The 11,085-nt window shown below is 43.1% G+C and overlaps 1 protein-coding gene across 9 annotated transcripts in view; it reads left to right on the forward strand.

Moving 5' to 3' along the window:
- The first annotated feature begins 312 nt into the window (after window positions 1-312).
- The window catches only part of SLC14A1 (solute carrier family 14 member 1 (Kidd blood group)), a 28,340-nt gene continuing 17,567 nt past the window's right edge, over window positions 313-11,085 (forward strand). For 4 of the 9 annotated variants that reach the window (XM_017857828.1, XM_017857832.1, XM_017857829.1 and 1 more), the window contains exons 1-6: window positions 337-459; window positions 1,168-1,231; window positions 3,468-3,625; window positions 5,883-6,039; window positions 6,607-6,796; window positions 10,542-10,670. In XM_017857828.1, coding sequence (XP_017713317.1) covers window positions 3,479-3,625; window positions 5,883-6,039; window positions 6,607-6,796; window positions 10,542-10,670 — 623 coding nt within the window. In that variant the 5' untranslated portion in view covers window positions 337-459; window positions 1,168-1,231; window positions 3,468-3,478. Of the gene's footprint in view, window positions 460-1,167; window positions 1,232-3,467; window positions 3,626-5,882; window positions 6,040-6,606; window positions 6,797-10,541; window positions 10,671-11,085 lie in introns of all 9 variants that reach the window. The other 5 variants (XM_017857827.1, XM_017857826.1, XM_017857833.1 and 2 more) reach the window with 5 other exon arrangements.

Raw genomic sequence — 11,085 nt, forward strand, 5'->3', positions numbered from 1 at the left:
AGTCGCTTAGCTTCCGAGTCCACACAGCAGCAACCTGCCCCATGGTTTTTAGTTTGACACTGTGTTGATCCTTTCCAGTTGTAAATATTTCCAAAATATGAGTAGGGGCCAGAGGAAACAGAAGAAAAGATGTATTTTGTAGGATTATTGCTGGTCAAAGACCTTGGAATGCTGTGGAAACAGTGGCAAAGCAGTTGGCACCATGTCAAGAACAGAGAGGGGGACATCAGTTACTGAAGCCAGGGGACCAGTTCCTTAGTGTTGCTTTGGCATTGATGCCTGAAGTGGGAGGAGAAAGCCGAGCCTACAAACACACAGAGCAGAGCGGGGCTCTGGGTACATAACTGTTAGGTGCCTCCCTTCAGCACCATCTCCTGAGAAGCACTCTCCCTTGTTGTGGAGCCAGGCAAATCTTTATCAGCCACTGCCTTCTGCTGCTGGGAAGCCATCTAGAGTGGTGTAAGTACCCATCCTCATTTCTATTCATTTCCAACTATTCATCATTTGGGGCTTGTCTTCACAGTTCTAAGTCTTGCTCTTTTTCTCTTTTTCTTTAGAAGAAAATGTTTTATATCACCAGAATTGATGAGAAGCAGCAAAATCAGAGTTCTGGTAGACTAGAAAGCAATTTACCAAAGCCACAGCTTCTTCCTGGAAGCTCAAAGGCATGCCTTTATTCGTGATTTCTGAAGCGAGGTGCATGCAGCACCTGAGTTGATGTGGAAGCAGGTTTGCAGCGAGGTGTCCACCCAATGTGCTCAATGAGTTTGAGTTAATCAACACCATTAGGAGTTTCAGGCTGTGTTCTTGAAATCATAATTCAGGCTGTGTTCTTGAAATCATAATTCAGGCTGTGTTCTTGAAATAAGTTTGAGACAAGTGTCTATGTGACTCAGAAGAAAAAAGTGGGCCACTGGGAATGGCCCTTTCCAGTGATGGATTTATGTACTCCTCTGCATGTGCTGTCATGCTGAAGGGAATGTTCTTGTGCACCCATCGGGAGAATGAGTCAGTCACAACTGAAGCCACGAATTTGGCAGCTTCCTTGCAGCTGCACTCTCTGGTGTCTGCATTCAAGACTTCTGGGAGTAGTGTTTTCTGAGGAGGGAAGAGTTTTAATCAGGATACAGGAATATCTGACAGCATTTTCTTTGTTTCCAATTACAGCTTTAAAGAAAATTGGGCATCTCCTGTTACTTAAAATCAAAAACTACATAAAATAAAGATTAGAGTAAGTACCAAATAAGTGTCAATGCTGAAAGTCTCTTTATTATGCTAGAGCATGAGTGTTTAAATGCTTTCTTCTATATCCATATCCAATACTTCATATTTTTAAAATAGCTGAAGCATGGAAAATTGAAGACTTCAGGTCTCTCCAATTGCACAAATTTCTAGTACGTGCTGGCAATAGAATGTATTTCATTTTGTGTAATAAAATAGAGGATATTAGTTGAATTGAAATCTTGATATTGCCTTGTATTAAAAATGCTAAGCACTGCTTCATTTTACTAGTGACCAGGGATATGAAAAGTGCTTTTTGACTTCTGCTGGAAAGCTCTTCAGGTGCAGCTTCCAGGATATTCTTGGGATGTTAACTTCAGCACACACAAGCCTTGCTGTAGATGTGTCAGCTTTGAGGCACAGGGAGACATTTGTCAGAGAGTAACCGCTTCTGACAAGAGCATAGAGTGAAACTGGGGATAGCAGAGCTCTTTGTGGTTGTTCAACCCCCACCTCAAGATGAGTTCAAAGTGACCGTGAAGACAGTCTGTGCCCACCGCATCGCTGAGTCCTAGCCCCCACTGCATACTCCAGCACACAGAAACTGCTAAATCACTTGTTTGTCGACTTGAACAGAACCTTGGGTGGCATTAATGTGCCTGGCTCGACTGAAAAATTGAGAACCAGAGCTGACCTATTCCGTAAGACCCACTCTGCCTGCCATGTGCTGAGTGAATCTGGATGGTGCCCACTCTGAACCTCGGTTTTCTCTTATATAAAATGAAGGTTTGAACTATGTAGTCTCTAAAATCCTACCTAGCTCTCAAATTTCCCTATCTCTTGGTTCTAGGAAAATATTGATGTGGACCTCAAGGAAGGGGTTCTCCAAGGTGTGTGATATTGGTGGTAGGGGAAAGGCAGGCGCCAGGCAGGGGCAGAAGGGGGAAGGCGTCTACACTGAGAGAATGTGACAACCCCTGTTTGTCTCTTTTTTCATTCTTCATTCTTTCTTATTTCTTTGTTTTTAGCTTTATATAACATGAGATCCCTACCACTGGGTTTCTTAACCATTTGTTCTTTATCAAATAAAAATATTCATAATGCAACATGCAGGCACATCAGTGTGGTGCAGAACTAGCCAGCTAGTTCACCATAGGTAAATACACACACATGCATGTACATACACAATTTTTACCTGAGACATGTCAGAAGTATTTCCCAAAACTGGATTTTTCCAAGTCACTCTGGTAAAGGGTAGGTTTTCAGGTTTCAGGCCAAGTCAGTAGAAGAAAGTAAAAATAGAATAAACAACAGGGGAGAAAAGAGAAATACCACACACACAACTGTTTTGGAACTTCTGGAAAAGAGTGATATTCTTGGATGCAATGGAAGTTTTAAAAGGAAAAGAATATTTATAAAAGCTGCCACACTTGTGGAATTCAACTAAAAACTGTTTATTATTAACAAAGTGATGTTCAAAATGTAAGAGTTCTTGGCCTGGCATGATGACTTATGCCTATAATCCCAGTGCTTTGGGAGGCTGAGGTGGGAGGATCGCTTCAGGCCACGAATTCAAAACCAGCCTGGACAATACAATGAGACTTTGTCTCTGCAAAAAGGAAAATAAAATAAAATAAAATAAATTGGATGTGGTAGCACAGAAAAAGAACAAAAAAAAAAAAACACCATTTAAGAGTCTCTTAAAGTAGGCTTGTGAATGCATACAAAGCGTGGCTATTATCTTACTACAGAAAACAGAGCCCACATCATGTATCCTCACATTTCATAAACAAGGCTAGGGGAACCTGCTGTGGGACAACCTGTTGCTTTGGTGTTGGTCCTCAAGATGCAGCCCTCACAATCTGCCCCCAAACATGCCAGAACGTGAACCCCCTCCTCCCCCTCTGGAAGAGGCGGCTTCAGATCCAACAGCAGAGACACGCAGCAGAACAAAATCTGGTCATTGGTCCCTGTGTAGGATGACTTCCTTTTTTTTTTTTTAAGCAAAGTAAATGAACATTTAATTTCCATAGTCAGCTGGTTGTGTCTCCGCCCACTGAGAGCACTTTGGTGAAAGCAAAGTCCTCCTTCTCTGTTAGAGGTCTCCCGTGTGGGGTCACATCTTCCTTCACCAGGAACCCACTGGGCACGCTCCAGCCCCGCTCAGCTTGCCTTTTGCGTGGTCGTTAGAGCTAGGGCACACGTCATGCTGATTCACATATTTTTGCCCTTTGTCATGTATTGAGAAAAAATAAGGATGAATGGACGGTCTTTGATTGGCGGCGCTGGTGACGCCCGTCATGGTCCTGTTTGGAAGGACCCTTTTGGAACTAAAGCTGGCGAAGCAGCGCGCAGAGGCATCACCCGGCTAAACTTGGCCCTGGCAGATGGGTCGCAGGAACAGGTACGCTTCCTTCGTGCAGCCTCTGGCTCGGGGGACCTGGGAGCCTGCTCCAAAGTCTGCTGTATCTTTTCTGGGCAGATCCTGGGAATTGGGTTTGGCTGTGAGCTGAGTCAAAGGCACAGGGATCTTGGTCCAAAAAGTCCGACAGTGCTCACCTTGATTTAGAGACTGTACCATTGAGGCGAGTTTTGACAGCCAAGGAAAAGCTGGGGGAGAAGTCACCTGGAGTTTTACATTTACCCTGCGTCTATTTTATTAGAGTGCCTTTTATTTATTGTCCCTTTTTCTTAGTTGAAATTAATGGCCTACTTCACTGGGGCTAAGATGTTTGAATATCAGCAGAAGGTCCTGGCTCCACAGCCTTGCCTTGTCTTTCCAGTTAGGATGTGTGGACTCTTAAAGTTCCCTAAGAAATGCAAATATTCTAGCATGGCAAAATTCTAGGGCAAACTACAACTGTAAGTTATGGATTTCTCCTAAGTGGTGCTCACTCCTGACTTCTGGAGCAAGTAGTCAGGGCTCCTAGGGGTTCCAGAAGGGTTAAGCAGTTCAGAATAAATGGTTCCTGGGGACTCCAAAATAGCAGCAACTGTCTGCTCAGGTCATGAGAAGAACCCTCTCTGCAGAACATCCTAGCCCTACAACCCATCCCAATTATGTTGAAATTAGTTTCACAAATGGCAATAAGTCTCCTATATGTTGGGCTGTCGATTTGGAGAAAACTAGTTTAATCTTTACTTAACTTTGGGTGGCTCAACAGGAGACTCAGGCCATTCAGGTTCTCAATCACGTCTAGCCAGTTATATTATCAGGTTTCAAATCTGTATCTCCAAAATCTGAGATGATGGGATATTTCAAGCCCTCTAGAACAAATATATGCTGAGAATTTTGAGAACATGAATTTGTTTATTCTGAAATAGCCCATGTTCCTGCTTTGGGAGTTGATGGAAAATGCTGCTTGTTTTCATTTGATGCCACCACCTTAGGGTTTTATAGATTCAGTTCCAGAAACTCAAGGCAGTTATATCTTTGGGCTGCTTGTCCTTGCCTGAGCTGAAGCCTAATGCCTCCCATAAGTTGGTATGGCTTTGAAAATGGGTCACTGCAGTGTTTCTTTGGTCATGTCTTATGTGCCTGTGGCTTCAACATTCCACAATTATGCCTTCCAGGCTCTGATGATTTTGGCATTTCCCTGCTTCCCAATTGACCTGGCTGTGCTGTTGACTGTTCTTGCACACTCAAGGTGGTTTTGCCATTGGCTTCCTCCCTCAGCCTGCCTCTGGGATTATGCCACTGGTATTCTTGTGTATCTACCATCAGCACAATGAAATCATTTTTGTCTTCAAGGTACCAAATTCTGGTGATATTGGTGCTTTCTTGCAGATACTTACCATGACAAGTGAATGGTCCCATAGTGAACACAGTCATGGTTATAGTGTTCATATGTTCCAGAGACATGTTTCCTATAATTATGCCCTGTACATTTTTCTATCATACAATCCTTAGATTACAACTCCTTGGTTTTCAACAGCTTTGTCCAATTCCATCTTTCCCAGTTTCTCTATCTTGGTGAAATATCCTTCTTGCCTGGTTTTACACATTTAAATAACAAATTCCAAAAGTAAAGAGTATCTGAGACAGTCACATGACATAAGGACAAATTCAAGCAATCTTGGACTTGCAGAGGGTTGACATGAGGCCATGTCAACTCACACAATTTTTAAACATTCTTCCCTTTCAATATTTTAAAACAAAACTTTTTTGTAAAATAAAAATTTAAAAAGGCTACCTGTCTTGGCAAGTAGCTGATCAGCCCGCATTCGTGAGCAGGCCATTCTATAACCTGATTTCTTACTCCTTAAATGACAGCATGGAGCTAAGCACTTAATTTTAGCTCTTTCTACATGATTTGACTCATTCTGTTGACATTAACTGTTTTTCAGTCTTCTCAACTAGACTGAGCTCCTTAAGTGCAGGAAATACATGCTCAGTAAATGTTTATTGGACCAGACACTGAACCTTATGAAATTAAAGACCAGAACATTTCCATGGTAGCATTAGAGACACTGATGGCAAAGGTACAGTGGGATTTGGGTTTGGATAATAAGCTCTGTGGTGGTGTTTCAGGAGGAAAACGGTGCTCTCTTGGTTCTATGGAACACAGTGGTCCAGATCTTCTACTGTAACCAGGCCCAAGGCTGGCTAATCCAGAGGGTTCTGCCTTAGGGATACTTATAAGCTCTGTCCTTCCTTCAAGGAGCCAGAGGAAGAGACGGCCATGGAGGACAGCCCCACTATGGTTAGAGTGGACAGGGGTGAAAACCAGGTTTCACTATGTCAAGGGAGAAGGTGCTTCCCCAAAGCTCTTGGCTACGTCACCGGCGATATGAAAGAACTTGCCAACTGGCTTAAAGGTATTTATCCTTTCATCTTTTGGAGAGGCAGGAGAAGTAGCTTTGGGGAAAATGGTTTCCTGGTACTTCTACTTCTATCTTTAGTCATATTCTCCAACTTTTTATAGATCTCTTTACTCAGCATATTTTTTTTACTTTTTATCTTTTAACCTGCAAACCTCTCCACCTTTTTTTTTTTCTTATGGAGAGAGTAGCCAGGGCCCAGCTCATATTAGAAGACACCTGGCTTCATCTTGTAGTTTCAGTACTTAAAACTTAAATTTTACTATTGGTAATTCATTCCTTTGGCTTCAGAGTTTGTGCCTATAAGCATGATAAATAAGTGCATTAGATGCTTTCAGGAGCTTAGATTCTAGGAGGGGCAGTGTGGGTCGAACATACAGTAGACAGATGCTTTCAGGGATCTGGGTGCCACTAAAGTGACAATGGGTTCAGAGAGAAATATTAAAGAAATATCAAAAATGTTTCACTTCCAGGAGGTTTTGCCGATTTTGCTCAGGGTGGGCCTGTGGTTGAGGAGTATCACTTGGCTGCTTCGTTAGCTCTGCTTTACCTCATCCCTTCCAGACAAACCTGTGGTGCTCCAGTTCATTGACTGGATTCTTCGGGGCATATCCCAAGTGGTGTTCGTCAACAACCCCATCAGTGGAATCCTGATTCTGGTGGGACTTCTTTTTCAGAACCCCTGGTGGGCTCTCACTGGCTGGCTGGGAACAGTGGTCTCCACTCTGATGGCCCTCTTGCTCAGCCAGGACAGGTAGGTATACCCTTTCAAGCCTTCTCAGCTCCCTTCTAAGACACAGGGGCTGACAAGTTACTATGGGCAGCAGTGATAAAATCACATCCTTCCCAGAAGAAACAACCTTTAGTCCACAGAACTCTTTATATTTGTTTTTAGTCAGAGGTCAGGGAATCAGTTACAGTCTCTTGCTCTTGATATCTGAATAAGTGGCTGGTCTAAATGATGCCAGATTCTTGTGGCATTACATCCTAACCAGGACTAAGCTGTAAGTAATTCCCTGGAGAGGAAGAGACGGCCATGGAGGACAGCCCCACTATGGTTAGAGTGGACAGGGGTGAAAACCAGGTTTCACCATGTCAAGGGAGAAGGTGCTTCCCCAAAGCTCTTGGCTATGTCACCGGCGATATGAAAGAACTTGCCAACTGGCTTAAAGGTATTTATCCTTTCATCTTTTGGAGAGGCAGGAGAAGTAGCTTTGGGGAAATGGTTTCCTGGTACTTCTACTTCTATCTTTAGTCATATTCTCCAACTTTTTATAGATCTCTTTACTCACCATATTTTTTTTACTTTTTTTTTTTTTTTTTTTTTTTTTTTTTGAGACGGAGTCTCGCTCTGTCGCCCGGGCTGGAGTGCAGTGGCCGGATCTCAGCTCACTGCAAGCTCCGCCTCCCAGGTTTACGCCATTCTCCTGCCTCAGCCTCCCGAGTAGCTGGGACTACAGACGCCTGCCACCTCGCCCGGCTAGCTTTTTGTATTTTTCAGTAGAGACGGGGTTTCACCGTGTTAGCCAGGATGGTCTCGATCTCCTGACCTCGTGATCTGCCCGTCTCGGCCTCCCAAAGTGCTGGGATTACAGGCTTGAGCCACTGCGCCCGGCCTACTTTTTATCTTTTAACCTGCAAACCTCTCTACCTTTTTTTTTTCTTATGGAGACAGTAGGGATCTTTTTAAAGAAGATCTGAAGGGATCTTCTTTAATGATTGATAAAATTATTTGTCATCAGCATTCTATTTGGGGAAAAAGTGCATATGAATTCAGGAAAAGTTTTAGTGGCTTAATAACACCTTTATATCTTGCTGCCATGATGAGTTTAGCAAACTCATTCTTCATAGACAGTGCAAAGGTCAGCTCAGCTCCTGGAGAAAAGAATTACCAAAGATCACCTCAGCTCCTGGAGGAAAGACTTACCATAAATTCCAATTAAGTGGATTCTGACTTAAGAAGCCTTAGTGGGTGTTCTGATATATTCATTAGATTAGAAATAGCATGTACTTTATTAATTGATCTGTCATTGAAGAAGTGATGAGCTGACTCTCACCAGGGTAGCAGACAGCTCCCCACTGGCCAGTTCCTTCGGGGAGGGAACCAGTATTCTAGGTGTCTGGGATCAATGCATACTGCCAAGGGTGGTCATTACACAACTAAGCTCTTGTAACACTCACTGCAAATTGCCTAAAGAGGTCCATGGGGAGAGAGTTAGCACATGCTCCACTTTTCCATCAATTTCAGAGTCTGATTTGCTCCCCGTAGAAGAGGATTTTATAGCCTAGGTTAAACTCTATTCCAATGCTTGCCAAGAAAGTCTTCTCAGTTTGGGGAAAGAGTCTAGAATTGGGCCATATTGAATATTCCTTTATTATTTTGCTCCAATGCAATATGATCAACTCATTTTTTATCTGATATCATTTAGAAGACAAGTCATATTTTATATGTGTTAGTTTCAAATGTTTTACTTTCCTTGGTCTGAAAAGACTGCATTAAAATGGCAATCCTCTGTTTTAAGTAAATATGTCTTCCTGTGGCTTTAACTATGGCATTCCACAACTTGTAGATGTGGCCATTAATCTTCCACTGATCAAACTCAAGCATTAACATCTCCAAGTCAGTTGTTGAGAGGACAAGTCTGCATAGCTCTCCATTGTCATGTGTAGTCCCAGTTTCTGGGTTGCACCATTGCAAATTGCATCACCTCCCATTTGCCCTCAAGGATTATTTAAGGGAGACAAAGAACTTTTGAATAGGGAATCCCACCTCTAATGTTCATCCGATTAATGTATGTGACATCCTCTTGCCTGTTGCAATGGTGCCTCCTGGCCCAGTTAGAAACAAGTCAAGAAGCAGCTGTCATGCTATCCCTTACCAGCCCCTGCAGTGTGGCTCATTGGCTGTAGCACCTCCTGTTCAAGCCCAGCATTAGGCCTCACCCACTCACTTCACCATCTTTACTCCCCTGTCCCCCTATAGACATCACCCTTGAGTAACAGGCCCTTGGGAAGTGGATCCTGTGCCTTTCATGGTGCCAGACACTGCCAACTCTGAGTTGTGGGAGTCCTGGTGTGTCAGGTCAATCAATGTAGGTACCCATCAACAGTGGATTATATAAAGAATATGTGGTACATATACACCATGAACTACTACATAGCCATAAAAACGATTGAAATCATGTCCTTTGCAGCAACGTGGGTGCATCTGGAGGCCAATATCCTAAGTGAATTAACGTAGTAACAGAAAATCAAATACTGCACATTTTCACTTATAATTAGGAGCTAAACACTGGGTAAACATGGACACAGAAATAGTAGACAACTGGGACTCCAACAGAGGAGAGGACGGGAAACAAGAGTTGAAAAGCTACCTATCGGGTACTTTGTTCACTATTTGGGTGACGGATTCAATAGAAGCCCAAACCTCAGTCAGCATCATGCAATATATCTGTGTAACAAACCTGCACATGTACCCCTTCAATCTAAAGAAGGAGAAGATGGGAAAGAAATGAGATTGAATACTAAGCAAAAAGTAACCTCAGAAAGAATTGGGTGCTCAACAAGCACATAATTAAATGCGGGTACTTCTCCAAGTAAGAGAAAAGCAATCATTCTTCTTTGCAATAACTTTGAAATGTATGTTTGGAGACAACAAAATAGAAGTATCAGAACACAAAAATGTATACTAAGCTGGAAGATTAATGTTAAGATCAAAGACACTAGAAAGTGAATTTACATTTCGGGAATCTCTCTCACCAAGAAATCAAACTTAGGCAACAGTTTCATATGCTAAAAGTGCTATTCAAGTTAGAGGCTCTTGATTTAAAAGAATAACTTTCCAAAGGAAAGGCTAAAATAGAGCAGATTGCCTTGCTAAACTCCCCTTTCCTCTCAGCCGCTGTAGACCTGTCTTTAACCGTGACACCTGTAGAGGGAGTCATTCTCTATCATGGGTCCCCAACCCCTGCACTGGAGACAGGTACCAGTCTGTGGCCTGTCTGTGGGAACTGGGCCGCACAGCAGGTGAGCGGTGGGTGAGGAGCATTACCACCTGAGCTCTGCCTCCTGTCAGATCAGCAGCAGCATTAGATTCTCATAGGAGTGTGAACCCCATTATGAACTGCGCATGCAAGGGATCTAGGTTGCTCACTCCTTATAAGAATCTAATGCCTGATAATCTGAGGTGGAACAGTTTCATCCTGAAATCATCCCCTATTCCCCATCCATGGAAAATGGTCTTCCATGAAACCTGTCCCTGGGGCCAATAAGGTTGGGGACCGCTGATCTAAATGCACATTTATATTTTTATCTATGTATATTTCACTTCATGTCTTTAATAGTTTTTGTACGATGCTTACATAGACTTTGAGATACATTTCCAAATATAATCTCATGTCTTAATATGAATATAATCTGGAAGTTACTAGTGTTATGTATGTGCAAGTGCAACCGAAGCCCACCCAGGAAATGTCCATGCTGTGTCTCTTGCCCCGCAGGTCATTAATAGCATCTGGGCTCTATGGCTACAATGCCACCCTGGTGGGAATACTCATGGCTGTCTTTTCGGACAGGGGAGACTATTTCTGGTGGCTGTTACTCCCTGTATGTGCTATGTCCATGACTTGGTAAGTTACCATTGGTTTTCAAAATGCCTTTTTAAAAAAACATGGCAGGAGGAGGGAATGGGATTTGTTATATGGGCATAGAGTTTCAGTTTTGCAAGATAAACAATATTCTCTGAATGGATAGTGGTGATGGTTGCACAACAATGTGATTGTCCTTACTGTCACTGAGCTGCACACTTAAAAATGGTTAGCCAGGTGCAGTGGTTCTTGCTTGTCATCCAAACTATTCAGAAGGCTGAGGGGGAAGGATCACTTGAACCCAGGAGTTAGGTGCTGCAGTAAGCTATGATTACATCACTGCACTCCAGTTCCTAGAACCTCCTTGCTTGGGCTAAGTAAAAAGAAAGAGGAGGAGGAGGAGGAGGAGGAGAAGGAGCAGCAGCATCAGGAGGGAGAGCGGGAGGGGAGGAGGGGA

The sequence above is a fragment of the Rhinopithecus bieti genome, unplaced genomic scaffold (assembly GCF_001698545.2).
Source record: "Rhinopithecus bieti isolate Rb0 unplaced genomic scaffold, ASM169854v2 scaffold_42084, whole genome shotgun sequence".
Lineage (NCBI taxonomy): Eukaryota > Metazoa > Chordata > Mammalia > Primates > Cercopithecidae > Rhinopithecus > Rhinopithecus bieti.